The 20,213-nt window shown below is 37.3% G+C and overlaps 3 protein-coding genes across 3 annotated transcripts; 2 read left to right on the forward strand and 1 right to left on the reverse strand.

The window, feature by feature from the left end:
* Nucleotides 1-3,584: 3,584 nt before the first annotated feature.
* On the forward strand, nucleotides 3,585-8,620 carry LOC113283966. The gene is made up of 3 exons (XM_026533342.1): nucleotides 3,585-3,927; nucleotides 5,177-7,259; nucleotides 7,970-8,620. The coding sequence occupies exons 1-3, from the start codon at nucleotides 3,860-3,862 to the stop codon at nucleotides 8,066-8,068; spliced, it is 2,250 nt and encodes a 749-aa protein (XP_026389127.1). The 5' UTR covers nucleotides 3,585-3,859; the 3' UTR covers nucleotides 8,069-8,620.
* A 440-nt stretch (nucleotides 8,621-9,060) lies between these two features.
* Nucleotides 9,061-10,268, forward strand: LOC113280332 (receptor-like cytoplasmic kinase 185). The gene is made up of 3 exons (XM_026528975.1): nucleotides 9,061-9,080; nucleotides 9,173-9,866; nucleotides 9,945-10,268. The coding sequence occupies exons 1-3, from the start codon at nucleotides 9,061-9,063 to the stop codon at nucleotides 10,266-10,268; spliced, it is 1,038 nt and encodes a 345-aa protein (XP_026384760.1).
* Nucleotides 10,269-12,327: 2,059 nt separating this feature from the next.
* Nucleotides 12,328-19,977, reverse strand: LOC113283967 (fanconi-associated nuclease 1 homolog). The gene is made up of 15 exons (XM_026533344.1): nucleotides 19,823-19,977; nucleotides 19,554-19,737; nucleotides 18,927-19,456; nucleotides 18,728-18,832; nucleotides 18,375-18,639; nucleotides 18,185-18,247; nucleotides 17,828-17,902; nucleotides 17,616-17,737; nucleotides 16,360-16,430; nucleotides 16,160-16,247; nucleotides 15,828-15,968; nucleotides 15,519-15,739; nucleotides 14,008-14,281; nucleotides 13,611-13,844; nucleotides 12,328-13,253 (listed from the first exon to the last, which is right to left on the reverse strand). Exons 1-15 carry the CDS (start codon nucleotides 19,913-19,915, stop codon nucleotides 12,801-12,803), a joined length of 2,919 nt encoding a protein of 972 aa, XP_026389129.1. The 5' UTR covers nucleotides 19,916-19,977; the 3' UTR covers nucleotides 12,328-12,800.
* Nucleotides 19,978-20,213: the final 236 nt, after the last annotated feature.

The raw sequence follows: 20,213 nt of genomic DNA on the forward strand, positions 1-20,213 counted from the left end.
AAACACTTTATCAAATTATTATCAAATACTTAGATGAAAAAATATTGCTATAAATATGTTTTCAAAGTTCTTTTTTTTTTTGAAAGAAAAAAAGCAGTACCAACCTTAGTTAGATTGGCTAACAATTATATAAGTGGACCATAGTGACGGTGGCAAGTATTAGTGCCCAGTGAATATTTTCACATCGTATCGATATTTCTTAATAAATGGTTCACCGTTATTTTTATTCAATGATGATAAATAACAGAGTTTATTATTAATTGAGCGTATTATTATTAAGTTAAGTAGTTAACGATTTGAGTTCTTAACTAATCATGGTTTTATTATTTTTATGTAACGAATAACCTCACATTTAGAAGCGTAATGTCGTAGAATGTAGTCTGGCTCTCTACCGGTGATTTCCTCACTTAGCCACTGAGGTCATCTGATAGTATGGGGTTTCCAATGGTCATCGCTGGGGTCATCCAGCAGCAGCTTCTCAGAAGGTCACACATCTCAGGTTACTCAATACCAAGCATGCTTAATTATAGAGATTTTTCGCCAACTATGAAGCCAATTATGCTGAAAAGGTCTCGGTGTTAGGAAAGGACAAAGTATTACCTATATTCCATTTGACGAATCCTACCTGCCGAGTCGAGCTATTATAATACCACAAACTTAAAGCTCCGTAATATGTTCAATCCTAAACTCTAGCTTTTCTTCTCAATTATGAGACCCTTTCCCGACACAATCCGTCAAGCATAATCTTTCACTCTCGATAGGTAACCCGTGGTCGACTCTAATACCATATGTAAGGACTCGATCCTCCGCCAATATTATTGCCACTTAGACGACATTGTGGGATTTTCAACTGACACTGATGCGGTCATTAATCAGCAGTTTTCTGGGAGGTAGCTCATCCCTAGATTACTGTCACCCGAGAACGCATGAATGTAGTGCTTTTTACCAACTCTGGATCCAACTATGTTGAAAAGGCCAAAATGTTACGAAAGGACAAGTCATTACCTATATTCCATTTGGTGAAACTCTTCCTGCTAAATTGAATTATGTACATAATATATTTTAGAATTTTCAAAAAATAGAAATACATCGTATGTGAGTAAATGGTTGCCATCAGAAATGACTTAACATTTTAAAATATAAGTGAATGAATTAGTTTTTCATTATGTCATTAAAATAGTAAGAACATAAAATACGATATGTATTGTTGAGTCAATTATGAGTTTTACCATTTTTAGACTATTCTTAAATAGGAAAAAAGCAACAAGGATCCGAACACTGTTAATATCTACACAATTATTCTTGAGACGAATGAGTTCAGGTGTTGTAATTGTGTTACAGCTTACATAGTTTAAATTTTTTGGTTCCGCTCGATTGTTGGAGTATGTGGTGCGATAAACTACATGTGTATAGCTAGGGATAGTACCTCATGGTATAAATAGGAATACATGTGGAGGTTAATAAGCTTGGGCATCTCTATACACAGCACCGAGGCCTTTTAGTTAAAAACCCCACACCTTTTATCCCAATGTGGTCAAGTGGGGTTCGAGGTTTTTGTGGTCGGCTGAGTAGTGTCTGGTGGTCCGTGAAGATCCTAACGGTTGGTATCAGGGACCCATGGTTGGGGCTATTGTCCGAACGTAGAAGTGGTTGTGGATGTCACCCGATTTAGAGCGCAAGTGGAGTCTGACCCAAGGTGGAGCAGGAAACGCCCAAAGTTGAACTGGCGCTTAAAGTGGAATTAGTGTCTCTCACCCATTAACTCATGTGGAACATGGTTTAGATCGGCAAGGCAATGCTCAAGGTTGAACTGGCGCTCAAGGTGGAGTTAGTGTCTCACACATTAACTCTCAACTGGATCGGGGTTGTATGTGGGAAAGAAAATCCTCAAGGTGGAGTTTGTGCTTACCTTCTCATTAACTCAATGTGGAATAGGATTCCAAGGCGCATAATGATAATAATCATGATTGAGTGGTAGCATATACAGATAGTAATCGTATGGTATGGAGTCTGATTGGACTGGTGAAGTGGTTTAATCTCGCCAAAGTGGAGATTGTTGGCGTATATGGCGCGTTAAACCACATATGTATAGTTAGGGATAGTCCCACATGGAATAAACAGGAGTACATGTGGAACTAATAAGCTTGGGAATCTCCTTACGTATCACCGTGTCCTTTTAGATTAAAACCGCACACCACTTATTCCAATGTGGTCAAGTAGGGATAACATCAGTGTTATGTGGCCGGACCCATAATATGTTCCTATGGTGCATGAAGATCCTAACATCGTTCACTGAAATAAGGAAGATGCAGAAAGATCATACTATCAAAGGATTGATAACATATCTTTGTAAACTAAAAAACATATCAAATAATGTTTTTTATTGGGGAAAAATATGTAAAAATTAACTTCGATATTATTTCATGGCTAGCTTGAGGATACAACTCGAGAAAGGATCGGGATAGTATGGGAGAATGTCAACGCGGAAAATTCTAGAAATGATTTGTGGAGTGAAGAATAAAAATATCTAACGGATTTTCCTTTAATTTTATAATGATAAGAAGAGTAAACTTGATATTAATGAATGTTATATTTAATATTCATATGTCGTAAAATGCATAACTAAATAAAAAGCAACAAAGCCATCATATTACGTTTTTAACTCTCCCAAAATAAAGAGTGGTAAATGAATTATTTATTGATCTGGTTTTGATAGATCCTCCACCTTAGTTAATAGTAGATTCCATTTTAGAGCCGTATACAATGCGCGGAAAAGTGTCGGTACGATATATTTTAGTTCGATTTTTTCTTGTATATTTCGACCATCGTGATAAATGAAGCATTCATTATGTTATATCATCAAGAAATGATCCACCAACTTCCTAGTTATTCTTGCGAGACACAAACATGAGAATTCGTCAAGGAAACACAAGAACTATTTAAACTTCGTGAAACCAAAACCAGTTATGGGTTTTGGTTTATATTCAAAGAACGGGCTACCTGTTATGGGTTGTAGATTCTTTATAAAATTGTGTAGTACGTTGACCTTAACAATCTACGCTTTTTTTGTTTTTGTCGGACTGCGCGTTTAACCAAAACCGAGTTAGATGTCAGATGGTTTGCTTTTCATTTTTAGGATGTCTGACTCAGCATATGGTTTGCTTTTTATTTTTAGGATGTCTGACTCACCATATATATCTGACTCAGAATTATTTAGTCTCATCAGAGTTCGCAAATTTTCCATTACTTCACTCAATATTTTTGAATCAGATGTAATAACTAAGTTTAAGTGTGATTTAAACGAGGTGGCTGAGTTTGAAAAAAAAAACCAAAAAAAAACTGTTAGTTTCTTGTGCCGGCCTAACACTGTTGGACCTATCACCTATCCTACCCACAACAGTCACTTCAGTAATTTAAAAGATATTCATTTATTTTACTTTTTTTTTTCTAAATCCCTTCACTTCTAGCTTACGCTGTATATGCGTTAACAATTATCCTACGCACTTCTCTGTGTGTCCCAAAACCTCTCGTTTTCTTCATTTTCCACTGAAAAATTAACCCTCTAAACCCCCACAAATTAATTTTTCATTCTTCCAATACCATTACATTCTTTCCAACCTGGGGTTTTATTTATTTAACACACCCACTTCAGATTCTTCATTTCTCTGATTCTTTGATGAGGTTTTGGTATTACTAGTGCTACGAATTTCATGATTTTATGAAGTTTTTGAGCTGATTTGATCGTAATTTGCTTTAAACCAAGTCAACAAAGTAACAAAATCAAGTATGTTCTGTTGGGTTTTCATTCATTTTGTCAACTACTTTGTATCCCCAATGGTTTGAAAAAATCTGCAAGGAAATGGGTTCTTCAGAAAATGATGTTCCAGTACCAGCACTCCCAGTTAATGAGCCCTTCTTCTCAATAAGGTATGGACTTCATGCATTTGACTTTTATTAAGATTTATGGTTTTCTCACATGTAGAAATTTGATGCTTGTAGTTCATTGGAATAGAAAACTATATTTTCTTTTGTACTTCAAAATTTGATTTGTTAGACCTAATTGAGGTTTTTCTTACGATGTGAGATGTGGTTGATTCAGTTGTTGTGTACGGTATCACAGTAATAGTCGTGCTAGATTGATGATGTTGACTGCCAAGGCGTTGAGGGAATTTTTTTCTGTGGACACTTGTTCTTGGTTTTGTAGTGCATTGCACCTGTGTGAGTAGGCTAGGCCATCGCCTTTCGCTTGGAATGCCATATCTGGAAAGTGTGGTTTCTTTTCTTGTGTAGGGTATCGAAGTAGTGGTGCATGTTGTAGGCTGTCCTTGCAATGGTGTTAGTTGCACAAATAGTGTATCGTTCTTTGAATCATGTAACCGATAGTTTTATGTCTTTGTGGTGTAGTGTTTGCACATCGATACTCCGATTGTTTGAATCTATATCGGTAATAAATGCAGTAGAAATTTAAAAGAATGCTTATCACATGTAGAACTTTCATTGTAGTAGTTTATTTGTTGGGGTAATCTGCTAGAAAAGATTATCTTTTAAATTTTTTCATATATACGATGTGAAACGTTGCTGATTTTGTTGTGTACGAAATTGAAATAGTAGAATTACATGCTATATTGTTGAAGATATGCAGTCAGGCCTTCGCAAGCTTGTTCTATTTTTATTTTATTTTATTACTTCCTTGAGTCATTATCAGGTCTATTTGATGGACTAGTCTTTTTGGGTATCATTGGCTTTTGTCACTGACCTAAGCTAAGTATGTGCATTTCAATTCTTCGGTTGATTCAGAACCTTATCATTCTTCAGTTTAGCACAGTCCTTCAAATGATCACTTTAAGTTATATTTTGCATAAGATTACCCAGTTGTCATTTTATGGTGGGTTTTATCCCTAACCTGGTACTTGAGCACATAACAATCTTTAAATTACATTATTATCACCGTTCTATGAATTTGTAAGCTCTGTTCATATGTTTTGTTACTCTTATACCAAATATGTTTAATTTAGCCTACTCTGTCAATAAGAGTTTTGAGTTAGTAAGATATAATGGGTTATTTTCTATGCCTTTTCTGGCAATATTTCCGGCATTTCGTGTTAAATACTTTCATGTATCAGTTGATGCTATAAGGGAACCATTGAAGAGTAATTTGTTAACTCTGTTATTGCAGAGATTATGTTCTTGCAGCCCGGGATAAGAATATCTCTCGTAACTGGCCATTTCCTGAGAAATATTTGCAAACTTGTATGATACATGGGGTCTCTAAGGTGCTCCCTCCGTTTGACTCTCATAAATCTGTGAAGAACTTACTGTACAGAAAAGAAAAGAAGTCTGATATTGGTTCGGTACTAAAAGAATGTACGGGTGTCGACCGCGGAAAGGAAATTGTTCAAGTTAATTGTAACATAAGCACTTTGAATACAAATTCCAACGAAGAAATGGATGAGCAGGGTATTACAGCCGAGGCATCCTGCTCCAAGAGGTTAAATTCCAATGGACAAGAAGAGAATTTTATTTGTGTGAAGGATGTGAAATGTGATATTGCTCCAGTACAAAATATCTGTGAGGGTCACGACCGCGAAGAAGAAATTCTTGAAGAAAATGATAATGTAATAAGCACTTCGAATTCAAATCCAATGTCCAACATCGAAGAGAACTCTTGTGATGTCAATATGAAATCTGATAATGGTTCCATACGAAAACACTGTGTAGGTCTCAACTGCAGAGAAGAGCTAGTTAAAGTTAATGGTGATGTAAGTGCTACGTCGAATTCAAATCTGAAGTCCAATGAAGAAGAAAACTCTGGTTGCGTCAAGGGTGACAAACCTGATACTGGTGCAGTAACATGTGTAGGTTTCGACTGCAAAGAAATGATTGGAGTTAATGGTAATGAAAGCACTTCGAATTCAAATCCAAGGTCCAACGTAGAAGAGAACTCTAGTTATGCCAAGGATATGGAATCTGATATTGGTTCAATTCAGAAAACCTGTGTAGGTCTCGACCGCAGAGAAGATATTTTTGAAGTTAATGGTGTTGTAAGTGCTACTTCAAATTCAAATCTGAAGCCCAAGAGAGACGAAAATTCTGATTGTATCAAGGATGACAAGTTGGATACTGGTGCAATAACCTGTGTAGGGCAAGACTGCAAAGAAATAAGTGAGGTTAGTGGAAATGTAAGCCCTTCAGATTCAAATCAAAGGTCCAACATTGAAGAGAACTCTAGTTGTGTCAAGGATATGAAATTTGGTATGGGTTCAGTACAGAAAAACCGTGTAGGTCTCGACCGCGGAAAAGATATTTTTGAAGCAAGTGATGTTGTATGTGCTACTTCGAGTGACCGCAGAAAAGATATTTTTAAAGTTAATGGTGTTGTCTGTGGTACTTCGAGTTCAAATTTGAAGTCCAACAGAGACGAAAACTTTGATTGTATCAGGGATGACAAATCTGATACTGGTGCAGTAACCTGTGTAGGTAATGACTGTAAAGAAATAGTTGAAGCTAATGGAAATGTAGGCACTTCAGATTCAAATCCAAGGTCCAATGAAGAAGGGAACTCTAATCATGTCAAGGACAACAAATCCGATACTGGTGCAATAAACTTTGTAGGTGTCGACTGTGAAGAAGAAATAATTGAAGTTAATGGTAATGCAAGCACTTCAAATTTAAATCCAGGGTCCAATGAAGACGAGAACTCTGATATCGGTTCCTTACAAAATAACTGTGTAGGTTTCAATCACGAAGAAGAAACAATTGAAGTTAATAGTAATGTAAACAGTACTTCAAATTCAAACCGGAAGTTCAGTGAAGAAATGGATGAGCAGTGTCTTGAAGCAGCGGCTTCCTGCTCCAAGAGGTTGAATTCCAAACGGAATAAACGGAAGAGGAAAGCTAAAATGCGGCTGGTGGCTGATGTTGTTGCAGATGCAAAGCCTGACACTTTGGAGGAACGAGACAAGATTAATGGGTCGACTTGGGCCATTGATCAACGCGTAATTTATCGACGTATGTCAAGTAGAATAAAAGATGAAGATGAAGTTGATGGAATCAAGGAAACTACTGCTATAAATTATATACTAGAAACAAGGTCAGCTGAGAGGCTTCAGAAGATAAGGCAGGATAGAAAGAATAACAATACTGCTGAGGATGACATTAATGTTGTTGAGAAAAAGCCTACACTTGAGGTCAAGCTTAAACATCGTAAACCCCAACCATCAACAGTAGAAGTGAATACTCCTATAAAAAATGACAGCAAGGTATTATTTCAGAAACTAATCTCTGATACTCTATTTGTTATGATCTTACTTAAAAAGCATTTTTGGGGTTGAGTTCCATATGTTTTTACTTTCTTAAAATTTCATTCAATAAAGAAACAAGAAGTCTAGAATGTCAGTGCGGTAACTTTTTTACATGATAGCGCAACATCAGCACATGCATTTTGCTACTGATTTAAGTTAGAATAATTCAAAGCTCCAGTCCACTTCTAGGTTTCCTTATCTCCACTTAAACACTAGCAATACTTAGATCACACATCCTATTATTTTATGTGTACCATTGTTTATAGATTGACAGTGTAAACTTTTTCTCATCAAATTTACGAAATTTACAAATCCAAATACTTACGTGTATTTAGGACAATATTAATTTATTTATTTTTGAACTTGATCCAAAAAGATTTTAGTAGTTACTGAATGAGGATGCTTAAGTGTGGCAAAGCCAACTCCCTTTTGTAATTAGTTGATCGATCGACAATTCTTTAGTTAATACCCGCTTAAGCATGTAATTTAGAAAGAAGTGTTGGGTCATTAATCTTGAGGTCTTTGAATTCCAATACTAAATTATAACCTCCTCCAGCTTCTTCATACGACTAAAAGATACTTGTTTAATAACTGATTTTAGTTAGAAATCGCATATGTGATATGTCCGAGTAATGTTATGAGCTAAGTAATTGTTGATTTTTTCTCAGAGCAAACCAGTAGTTACAAGGTCTCAGGTAAAGCGTAGTTTGCGCAGTGTAAACGGAGTATCAACCATCAGGCGACTAAGGAGTAGAGGAAAATCTTGAATGATACGCATATTTGTCATATCACAATATTTTTGAATCAGGGAAAGATTTTGACATTTTTGACGAGAATCAAGCTTAAAACAACTGATACGATCATGAATGATTCTCTCGCACAACATCTGTCTGCAGTGTCTTGCAGGAAACAATCATGCAAGAGGATATGAAACTACTAAGCAACAGGTTATTACGTCTTGTCAGGTCAGCCTGTCATAATCGGGATGGGTGCGAATCAACTTTTTGCGGAGATATTGGTCGCTGGAGCACGTGATAGTAATTATTAATCAGAGAGATGATAGCTATCTGATTGCATTCTTATGGTGTTTATTCTACTACTGCATGCAACCTTGCAACATTATCTGAAGCTGTTACCTTGGCAATGCAGAAAATGAGATTGAAATTGATATTCCAAAGCTATGCCCTTCTGCAATGCTGTTGTACTGATAATGCAGACATGATATGTTCAGTCCTCCTGCAATGTTGTTGTACTGATAATGCATTAATGATACTTTAAATTAATACTTTTGCGATGTTGTACTGGCAAATTTGATAGGGGAATTTCTTTCTTGAAAATATGGAGTTGAACAACTTCAAGCAGTTCTGCATGGAGTGTGCAGTGCGTTTGGACCTGCAATGTAATTATGGACCAAGAAAGAGTAACTTCTGCTAAGAATGATGGTGGCTTAAAATGGAATTGACTTAATAGTAAAAAAAAATTGCTTAGCTTGAAAGACATACCCAAGCTAGTATTACCGCGGGAGACCAGTCCATGGTCTTTCAACGTTCTAAAATTGGCAAAACTGCAAAATTTTCGAAGGAAATTTCCTGCACTTTTCAAAAGGCTGGCACTCCTCAGCTTTATAAGTGCATCATTCTTTAGTTTTTGGGGTTGTGCTTCATTTGAGCTTTAAGTGCTGTAGGTGGAGGAGGATTTTGATATTCAACTCAGCAACCAGCAATTTCTTTTCTGATCAATCTCTAGAACAAAGCAGGATATGGCAAACAAAAAATCAAGGTAAGTAGAAACTAGTCCCAGATTGTTATGCTCTTGTTGGCTCACATATTTTTGACATAATCCTGAATTCTTTTTTTGATGCGTCTGCGTAGATTATCTCGATATTTAAGATTTGGTGGAAGCTCCCGCAGTGATGCTAATGGTCATACAGTCTTTAAGTTTCAAGAACTTGCAGCTGCCACAAGGAATCTTGCACCAGAATCCCTTTTGGGCGAAGGAGGATACGGGCGATCATACAGAGGTTGCTTAAAGAGAAGTGGACAGGTAGTTGCAATTAGACAAGTTAGCGAGACAAGCATAAGTAACATCTACAGATACAATGATGAGCAGACAATGTTTTCGACAATTCGTATGTGCAGCCTCTTAGACCATCCTAACATAGCCGAAATGATTGAATACTGCATTAATGCACATGACAAAGACCAGATATTTCTTGTCTACGACTTCATGCCGTTGGGATCCTTGAAGGATCATTTGCATGGTAAGAAGCTTCTGGACTGGAATACGAGGATGAAAATTGCAGCTGGTGCAGCAAAAGGACTTAAATGCTTGCATGATAAATCAGATCCTCCTGTAATCCATGGAAATATTAAACCTTCCAACATTCTCTTATGCGAAGGATATCACCCCAAGCTGTCAGACTTCCTCGGGTTTAAAGAACGGATTCCAGAAACTGACGAGTCTAGCCATCAAAGGTGTTTCGGCCATCATTGTTATCGCCATGCACCTGAATACTATATGGATTTTAAACTCACTCAACAATCAGACATCTACAGTTTTGGATTTGTAAATTTTTACAAACATGCAGATTGAGAAATTACCAGAAGCTGATTGAATTTTAATATTTTTGGTGTGAGGGTGCAGGCAAAACGTGAATTAGTGGGCGGCAATGAATTCACAACGGTGGCTGATCCACTAATGAAAGGCCATTATCCGGAGCAAGGCTTATACCAAGCTCTTTTTCTTGCAGCTGAGTGTTTACAGACTGGAGATGTCGCTCGGCCTCGTATAGGATATGTTGTGAATGTTCTATCAAATTTAGCTTCTGAAATTTACAACCCAAATGCTATCCAGATTAACCGAGCAGGCGCACTGACTATTGGCAATGTTGAGAAGGAAAGACTAAGAGATCAATGGCGACATGTCTGGTCTACGGTCTTGTTTTGTACTGGCAGGTCCCTTTATTGAAGTAAAAAGCTGGTTTAGAATGAGATGAATGGGGTGATTCAAAAGTTCTTGAACTAAGAACTCAATGGAGATTTTGGATGATTTTGGTTTTATCCTCTTAGAAAAAACTGTTTGCAGAGGATGTATAAGAAGCAAATAATCAATCACTGACAATAAAAACAATAATCACTTTTCTGAATGACCAAGGAATATCAAATTAAAATGTCGACACCAGACGGGCTTAATCAGGTAGATAAAACACCTCAAATAAAATCAGATATACGGCAGTAACAGGATTAGATAGATGCAGATGCACTAAAAGGAGAAGGCAGTAACAGGAAGAAACACACAGGAAAAGGAAATTTAGATTATATACAAACAAAAAAGCAACTGCAGAATGCTACAAGATACAAATTGAGATTGAACAGGACATTAATGGAAATGCAGGAGTTACAATACTCAAACCAACTAAATCGCAATCAAGATCTTATATATAACACCAGTTTCACTAGTCTTATTTCCGCCTTTTCTCTAGCTTCCTTGTTGGAATGATTATGCCTAACATAAGAGATATTAATCCCTAGCACTTGGAAAACTTTCAGAATGAAAAGACAATTTATATGACTAACTGAAACGTCAAACTGTCTTAAGTAATGTTTGAATTGAGTTTTGCATGTCTTGCTAGTGAAAGATATTCATCCAAACAGGAAAATAAGAGTAGAATATGTTAACATTTAATCTAGGCTTTACTTTACCTTGTTGGAGTAGTAGATTAATAGGAGTTTAGTTAATAACTACAGCAACAATTAAGGAGTTTCTGTTACCATGGTTGTTCTTCCAAAAACAAATCAAACATGTACTAAAAGAGCCCCTTCCCCTTCGCCTCACAAGGTCACTTATCTCCACTGTAGTATATAATCACATCTGACAGCCCAGTTGCATCTTTGAAGATCACATCCATTAGACCCTCATGCTGGCTCAACTTTTCAGGTCCCATCTCCACTTCATTTTCTCTAAGTCTGGCAAGATATCTTGCATAGGAACGTTACTTTCTTGACGGCCTTCTTCCTGATATTTATCTCTCCGTTTCTGGAGCTTATCTATGATTTCCAGAGAAAGATCGTGGACCCTGTGATTTCCATCTTCAAGAGGTGCTCCACGGTCACAACTAGTAATTGCGTATGATACATCCGTAGATGTGCAGATTATATGGATGTACTTGAGGTTAACTTTGTCATCCATGTCCAAACTTTTGCTTACTGCCCGTAGTTCTTGGAAGAATGGTGAAACCCTCTCCTCATTATTGGCTTCAAATAGGAACAAGCAGCAATAGGGATACCTTGTCGGTTACGGATGACAACTCCAATCCCCGAGTCTTTGGCATTCCCATAGTAACCAGCCACATTAATAAAAAAAAAAATGCTCTCGCCTTATTATAATTTCCTACATTACCTCGAACATCCATAATCAAGTCCAGAGCCCGTTTCTTCCAAATCTCACCATAAGGATCAGGTTTCTTTCGACATGTTGCCTCATCATCCATGTTCTTGTTAGCCATATCTTGAGCCTCCGAATCTGCTAGGCTGGTTGCAGAAGAAGATGCAGCTTGGCTCTTCAGATTATCGTCAACGGGGGGTTGACCTTCACTATCTTCTATCTTCACGAAACACTGCACAATTATATAAGATATTAGTTGACAATGCACCAACAACATCTAATCTAGTGTTAGGCGCTAGGCTAGGCTACGCGTGAATTTTTTTTAAAACAAATTCACGAAACACCTCCTAACAATCACAGTAAGAATAATAGAATCAAATTCACGATACCGATCCTCACCCGTAAACTTTCTAGATATCCAAAATCTCTCGACATCAAAATAAGAAAGTTATTCAACATAAAAGACTTACTAACCGAGTTGTATGCTGAAACCGAACACCCAAAAAAGAGAGGCCAAGACACCAAAGGGAAAAGGCAGATGTGTTTTTTTATAAGCGAGGCCGGCAGTTCTGATCCTCCCACTTCTGTACTGAATGTTTAAAAGCCCCTGAGAAATCTAGATGGTCGTTTTCAAGAAAAAGAAAAGAAAAAAACTCCTGCTGCTGTGAACATTTTATAAATCTGTATGAATAAATATACATAGATGTTTAAAAGTTCTTGAATTAAGAACTCGATGGAGATTTTACAAACCACAGCATAGGCATCTGTTTCTGTAAATCTGATTACATTTGAAAATAAAAACTGTCCAAAGGATGATTTTTCTTTTATCCTCTTTGGTAAGCTACATCATTCAGAATATTTTTGTAGGCCGTTGTTTCATTTGAATACATCAACGCAAAGATCTCCAGCTCCATGTGTTTCGAAGCTTAGATAAACAATGGCATAGCAGAACCTTGCTCAAGCAATCGTGTTAACTTCTGCAGCAGATTTGATTGATTGACCATGCCTGAAAATGACTCTGTTCACCACCCACCAGGACTGGCGGGTTCAGAAATGGAAATGCACAAGTGCCTTCTCAAACCAGCAAATTCCCATATAAGGTTTGTTACAACAGCTTCAGACTTGCACAGATTTGGCGGGTGGGCTCACTTTGCACACCTCAGCATTGAAGCCACAGTCCATCAGAAGAAGCAACCAAGCCCTCTGTTGTTCAGAAAGCCGATCGCGTGGGCCCTTCACTTCAACAAGTTTCGCCTCACCCTTGTAATCTCCAGAGAAGCGCCAAAGGAATAAATCTGGCATTCCACTTGACCAGCTCCTATAATCTTGTGCTAGGAGCCGACATAGTGAAGCTAGACAAGGCCCACCAACACATGTAACAGCAGCTCGTAGATCAGATAAAGAATGTCTGTCCCAGTTAACACCTCGACAAGCTGTTCCAATATGTGATTCCCATGAGGTAATGAGGATCTCTTCAGCCATGCCTTCATAAATGTTATGTAGATGAGATTCTATGAGACTTTTTCGTGCTATATAAAAGTTATCTGTATCAAAGTCCAGCGGAGATGTCTGCGAAAAGAATAATAATCCACGAAGAATCAGAATGCTATCTTTTTTTTGTGCTGCCCCACATTAACATGGTTCAAGACATTTGAACTGGAGAAGAGAAGTATGGCAAACAGTACCAATGGTCGAACATAAACCGTGTAATTCCACACAAATCCATACCTAGAGGCATGCAATCAATAATTCAACACAAGGGCGCATGGGTGAAATTGGTACACATCATAACAACATTATGACACATTACAAGGCAAATTGTTAATCTTTTCCTTCTTCTCTTTTTTTTTTTTTTTTTTTTTTTCTGAGAAAAAAAGGTAAATTGTACTTCGATGGGAGTATTCAAAAGTAAAAGCTCTTCCATACCTGAAATCGGGTGTGGAAAACATCTGGTATATCTGCAAAGATGATATCCCACATGATTAGCCCAAATATTGTCATCCAAATGCCACTCTCAGTATGTACACCATGCCAACCACCTCCTTCATTGGCATAATATTGCAGAGCAAGCTCTTCGACGCCACACTGCTCTCCATCTTCACCATAAAACCTATTCTTCATCCCTAAATCACAGTTCAAAGGTCTCCCCAGAACTTGTACCTAATTGATATTCAATGAGAGAAATATAATTACTTAAAGATCAGTAAAATCATAACAAACATTAAATTAGCTTAAGAATGCAGTGGACTAGACTAGACCTCGCTTTCCTACAAGGGTTCACTTAATCAGCAAAACTGAATCTCAAAAGAAAAACTGGAATCACCTCCTTGATTGTCCTATTGATAGAATCAGAAAAACTAGGGGTTTTCCAGCGTCTTGGTGGTTTTCCTAAACGCAATATTCGCCTTTGTAACGCCATCTTCGAACCGGCACGAACCCATGGATCCAGTAATCCTTCTTCAGCAACTGACAGGCTCTCATTCAGACGACCCAGGTGTTCCAAATCAACTGATAGCCTCAGTGTCCAATACCCTCTTCTGCTACCGCATGCGATTCTATCTAATAGCCCCTTCAGTAACCTTATTGCATCTTCATACCTGAAAAGTCCAACAAATTTCATGACATAAATAAGTCGCTGATCTTTTTGTACCTCGGAATAGAAAGAAACACAGCAATTAAAAACCTTGTGGATAGTCGAGGTGTGAAGATAGTATACTTCTTATTGGAGCTATAGACAGTGTTAGCCGCGAAGAAATTCCTATCTAGGATTGGTTTTTCTAAGGGCGAGTTTGGCAACCAGGAAACTAGGATAACATATCCTAGTATAGGTTAACTTAATTTAATTTATGATAACCTTAACACTAGTCAGTTTAAGTGATGTTTGTCTGAAATTCTATCCTGTCCTGGATTAACTCAAATTGTGTTTGTTCGACACGCTATCCAGTAGTAGGTTGACATAAATGATGTTTGTTTCAAACTCCAGAGTTTAATATGCAATATATAAACCAGCATCGACATTTTAAAACAAAAATAGTAAAACGATAAAAAAAATCTAATAAAAATTTCAAAATTAGAATCCGATAAAATAAATAAAAAAAATCTTAAAACAGAATTATGAAAACTCAAGAATTTGATAAAAACTAGATGGTACGGCGACGATGTTGATAATTATTCCACATTGCGTTTGCAATTGAAGTACGAAGTTCTGAAGCTAAATCTCGCTCTCTATTTCTCCCGAGTCTAGCACCTTCATTATTGTCTTCCGGTACCTCAGGATCGGTTTCTTGTACTGGTACAACACCTCCATAATCAAGAAACAAATCATTTATACATTCCCTACGAATGTGGTTATGGATAATACAACAGGCTAGCACAATTTTCACTTGTGATTCATACGGATATTGAGGTTGTACTTGCAAAATAGTGAATCGCCTTTTCAGTATTCCAAGAACACGTTCAACTACATTCCGTAATGATGAGTGTCGAAGATTAAATAATTCTTTGGCATCTCTTGGGCGATTTCCCCCATACTCATTTTGTGTTTGTTTTTAACAATTTCACTTTGAGATAGAACTAACATATCCGCCGTGATTTTAGGAGGGTAAAAAGTTGGGATATTCCACCATATACTCTCCCAGCCAATAATGAAGCAAAAAAAAGGTTTCCCGTTAGCACTACTTCTCCACAGTAGAATAAGTGGTTCATACAGTAGTGGAAAAGTACAAAGCTAAGTGAGTCCAGGGTTTAAATTCACTTATCATACTCTAGATAATTAGGTGGCTGCAACAGAAAGAACAAAGCCTCAATGACAAAAGGTGTCGGGAATTTTCATACCTGCGCTCACGCTCAAGATAGGAAATGCCTAATGTGACCACCTTTGAGTAGATATATGAATCTGAAAAAGATGAATGAAAAGTCATTGTAGGTGGGGTAGAAGACTGAGGAGCCTCTCTAGAACTGGATATGCGAGCATCAGATAACTCTATGCAGCTCTTCACTTTGACATGGTCGTCCTCTTCAAGTGATTCATCCATTATTTGTGCCACTTCAAGGGCCTGTGGAAAAATACTAGCGGAGTTACTAAATTTACTAAATATAAGAAGCGAGTCACTTTCCAATTTCCATACAGATATGAATGAACACCTCTTCATACGCAAGCAGGTCAGCTCGACTTGGGAAAATTTGATTGTGAACTATGCAGGTATAAGTTGGATACTTGACTAGTCCCAAGTCAACCATTAAAAAAGCATTTAGATCCTGCTCCCCATTAAGGAAGAAAAGCCTCTGTCGAAAGAAAGAAGGTAGGAAAGTAAGGAAAAAAGAGCTTGGTACAATTGACGCTGAACAATAAGAAAAAAAAAGACAACAACAACAACAACCAAGCCTTTAGTCCCAAACAAGTTGGGTAGGCTAGAAAAGAAACCCATGTTGAATTTATCAAAACAAGACAAAGAAGAAAGAAACAAAAAAATAACCTGAACCCGCCAGAGAAGGGACTCAGCAGTTGAAGAAACACGAATACAATTTCCTGTTCGATCTAATACCATGCTTGGAAGAGATAGGCTACATCAGACAATAAAAAGGGGAACCACAAAAGCTGTAAGAATTTAAACTCCAACAAATCAACACCTGATAAAAGGAAGATTTAGAAAGTTGTAACAATCCCATGCAATACCATTTACCATCATCATATGAAGCGGACAGCAATGAAATCAATTCCTGCTTTCTGCTAGAATAAATGCCTTTCTGAAGCATAGAATGAAACAGAACAGATGAGGTGTAGTTTAGAAGTGTTACCGAGGAACTTTAACAAATAAGAGCTGCATAATAAGAAGTGCAGATTATGCTCATAGATGTAACGGAATTCTTAGCAAAATCCAAAGTAATCAAAGGCAATTTGATGTTCCCCGAACGGTAAAAGAGTAGATGATCAATATGTCATACACATGAAGACTGGCAATGGCACCACGAAAAGACTAATCCACCTGGGACAAGCAGTGCATGTACATATAGTGACTTGGTTTATCAAAAGATGCAGAAACATATCATTAAACTCCTCCGTAAGATGTCATTTATCTCACATCAGAAACAGCTATATCGCACAAATGTATCTTATAAAAGAGATACTAATTTGGAGTAATGTTAAACCAATATTTGACCCGTATCTGTCCGCAAAGAATGTCTGTTACTTTGCAGTCATCAGAAGCCAGCAATATAGGAGATTTACTATGGAAGGATCCAAAGTTAGGAGTAGCCATCCGTAATGCTCCAAATAGCAGATATGTCCACTTAGAGCGGACAATACATCTATCTTGAGGATTTGATTTAACAAAGATAAAGAAAGAAATCATCATCCACCTGATAAGGATATCACTTGTATCACATCATTGTATTAAACTCGAATCATAACGGTTTAGCAGCCATATCACACAAATGTGCCTTAATTCTTAACAGAGAAATACTATTTTTAAGAAATGGTAAACTAATGTCTGACTCGTATCTGTCCGCAAAGAATGTCTGTTACTGTGCAGTCATCAGAAGCCACCAATATAGGAGATTTACTACGGCAGGATCCAAATTTAGGAGTAGCCGTCCATATAACGCTCCAAATAGCGAATATACCACATAGAATTAAGAGAAAGATGAGACCAAAGCCTTGTTGCTGGTCTCAACCAGAAGACGTGTTAATACTGCTTAACGAAAAAAGAATATTTATTTTGTTGAAAACTCGGTCGAATATACAAACGAGGTCCATGCTTATTGCACACAACATTACAGAGATGATCTGTATGCTAAAGCACTCAAGGGAAGGGGGCATGAGGATCCAGGTTAAGAATGCCAAGCTGTGGCTAAACGAACAATATGATCAAAGAAGCTTAAAAATGTAATGGCCAGAAACAGTATTGTTAAACCACTAATACATATACACACCTTGGGGTGTGACAAACTACAAATGTCTCGTAGCTCAGAAACAGTAAGCACGTCTAGAACCTCCTTTATATCGGACCCATTTGGTTCGTTCATGGACTCTAACGAACACATATAACCCCTTGCTGCAATAGCAAAAACAATTAGACTGAATAAAATGTAATTCCAAGCAAGCTGCATATCAAAGATGATAAAGCCATCGTGCTCATACTTACCACAGAGTCCCTCAACAGCCTGTTGAGAATCCGTTACTTCTTGGTAGGAAATATTAGACATTCGAAACCAAGGACCTGAAATCAGAAACAGGATAGGGATAACGTTACATTGTTTGCACTACATCCTCATAACTCGCTCCTCTAAAGTCAACAATTCAGATAAATGTATAAATAGAAGTGCTTTTTTATTAACAAATTACAGAGATCAGAGTATTAGTAACACAATGTTCGTAACTTATAAAATCTTTTGCACCATATTCTTAATTATTACTAAACACTCCAATCTATCGCACAGTTGCACCATAAGCAAGTGACGGCTACATGAATGAGTATGAATCAGAATGGAAAGAAAGCAACCTTTTCGAGTAAAAAGTCGAACAAAGAGATTCTGACTATCGTCTGAGAGTGATTTAAATGATTCTGTGGAAAAAAAACACACAACTGACTGGCTACAAGGTAAAAGATGAACAAAAAAAAAAAAAAAAAAAAAAAAAAAAAAAAAGCTGAAGCATGCAGAGAACTGAAACCTCACATCCATACCAAGTACCTATGTAAAGTTTTTCTTCATCTATAAATAGGTGCTGATGACTCCTCATAACTTCTTGAATCAAAAGAAGAAAATTCTGCTGGTACTTTCTCTGGCCAGGGATGAAGTTTTTAGCACACTCAACCACATGAAGAATGTCTTCCCAGACAGAGTCGGAACTTCCATGATCATTGGATTCCACCCTACCAGCTCCAGTCATTCTTTGACATACAACCTGAATCGGAACAATATCAAGAGGACGTTTTGGAAGAGCTGATATGCTAACCTGCATGCATTACCAAAAAATGAGTTCACGAGAACTCAAAAGTTTTGAGATTAAAGTTTAAATAAACGATTCTGTAAAGTAGCAATACCTCAAAGACCAAACAGTTCTTCTCAGTTAGAGGAGATAGATACCTAGCCAACTCCCGAGGGATGTAACCAACCACTTTTTCACATCCAGAATCTGTACATAGCACCTGAGACATGTAACTAGATATTACATAATTCCCTAAATTCCTCACAACATAATAACCAAAAAAATGTAAAGCACATTTTCAGAATTAAATGTACCTTTATTGCATTGGGATCCTTAACATTATATTGGTCTCTTGCAAAAGAGACAGTATCCCCTATCTTTAAATCAACTTCCTCACCAAATTTACGACCAACAATGTAAGTTTGGAATATTGCCACTGAAGTATCATCAGTAGATCTATCTACTTCATGCTTAGCCACCACATTTGGAGCAGACAGAGTTACATCCACGTATTTCTCCTCGATAATGTCATCACCTGATGGATTCTCATCTTCACCAGACAAATTTTCCACCTTAACCTCTTCGCGAGTTTCTAACTTAGCAAATGAATTCAATGGAGACACACATTGAGCGTCATTGTTATCCTCAATCACAGGAAATTTTGTAATTGCATTTCCCTCAACTTTCTCATCCTTTGGTAACAATACATCATCATTTATCTTTAAGTTATTATTCGATTCATCCAACTGATCTTTCGGTTTTGTTACTGAGCTTTTAAAACTAAACTGAAATAGAGTAGGTTGTCTCAACTTCCTTTTAGTTCCTCCTCCCGTTAAACAAACATCTGCAAACCCCAATTAAGAATAAACCTTAACAGTAATTTAATCAAACACCTTGTAATCTCCAAAGTAACCTTTATAGCAAATGAAAATCAATCCTACCTAAATGAGAATTCAATTCGTGGTCTGATCCTTGAACGGAAACTCCACAAACAGGACAAGTAACATAAGAAGAATCTGATCTCCCCATCTCAACAACATCCATTTTCTTACTGGATTCACAAATTTCCGCTCCATTCGTTGACGACGATGATGATAATCCATCTCTAATATCATCTTTACAACTCTAAAAAGGAAAATGAAAACAGAAGATTAAGATTTTGATTGACGGATTAACAAATGAAATTAGGGTTTTAAAAGATTGTTATTACCTCGGGAGGTGCAAGAAGAAATGATTGACGATCTGGGAGGATTTTGCGGCGTTTTCCGATCAGTCGTACTAGACTTTCTCTCCCAGTAAGCATGGATTGGAGGAGGAGGAGGTTGTGGTGGTGGTGGTGGTGGTGGGAAATGTTTTTCACCCAGAATTTTGAAGCGGTAAACCCTTGTTGTGTTCAGGAAGGTTTGTAAAATTTATAGCTCGTCCCGCCAAGGAAAGGAGTTATTGTGTGTGCTAACTCATTGTTTTAAGTTACATATGGTAGGGTAACTGGGTGAGGAATCACATCTCACCGTTCATTCAAACTTATTTTTTAATAGGAATCAAAGGCTAGAAACCTAAGATTGCCTAGTCTGAAGACTCTGAACCAAGTTGTTGATACA

This window comes from Papaver somniferum, chromosome 5 (assembly GCF_003573695.1).
Source record: "Papaver somniferum cultivar HN1 chromosome 5, ASM357369v1, whole genome shotgun sequence".
Lineage (NCBI taxonomy): Eukaryota > Viridiplantae > Streptophyta > Magnoliopsida > Ranunculales > Papaveraceae > Papaver > Papaver somniferum.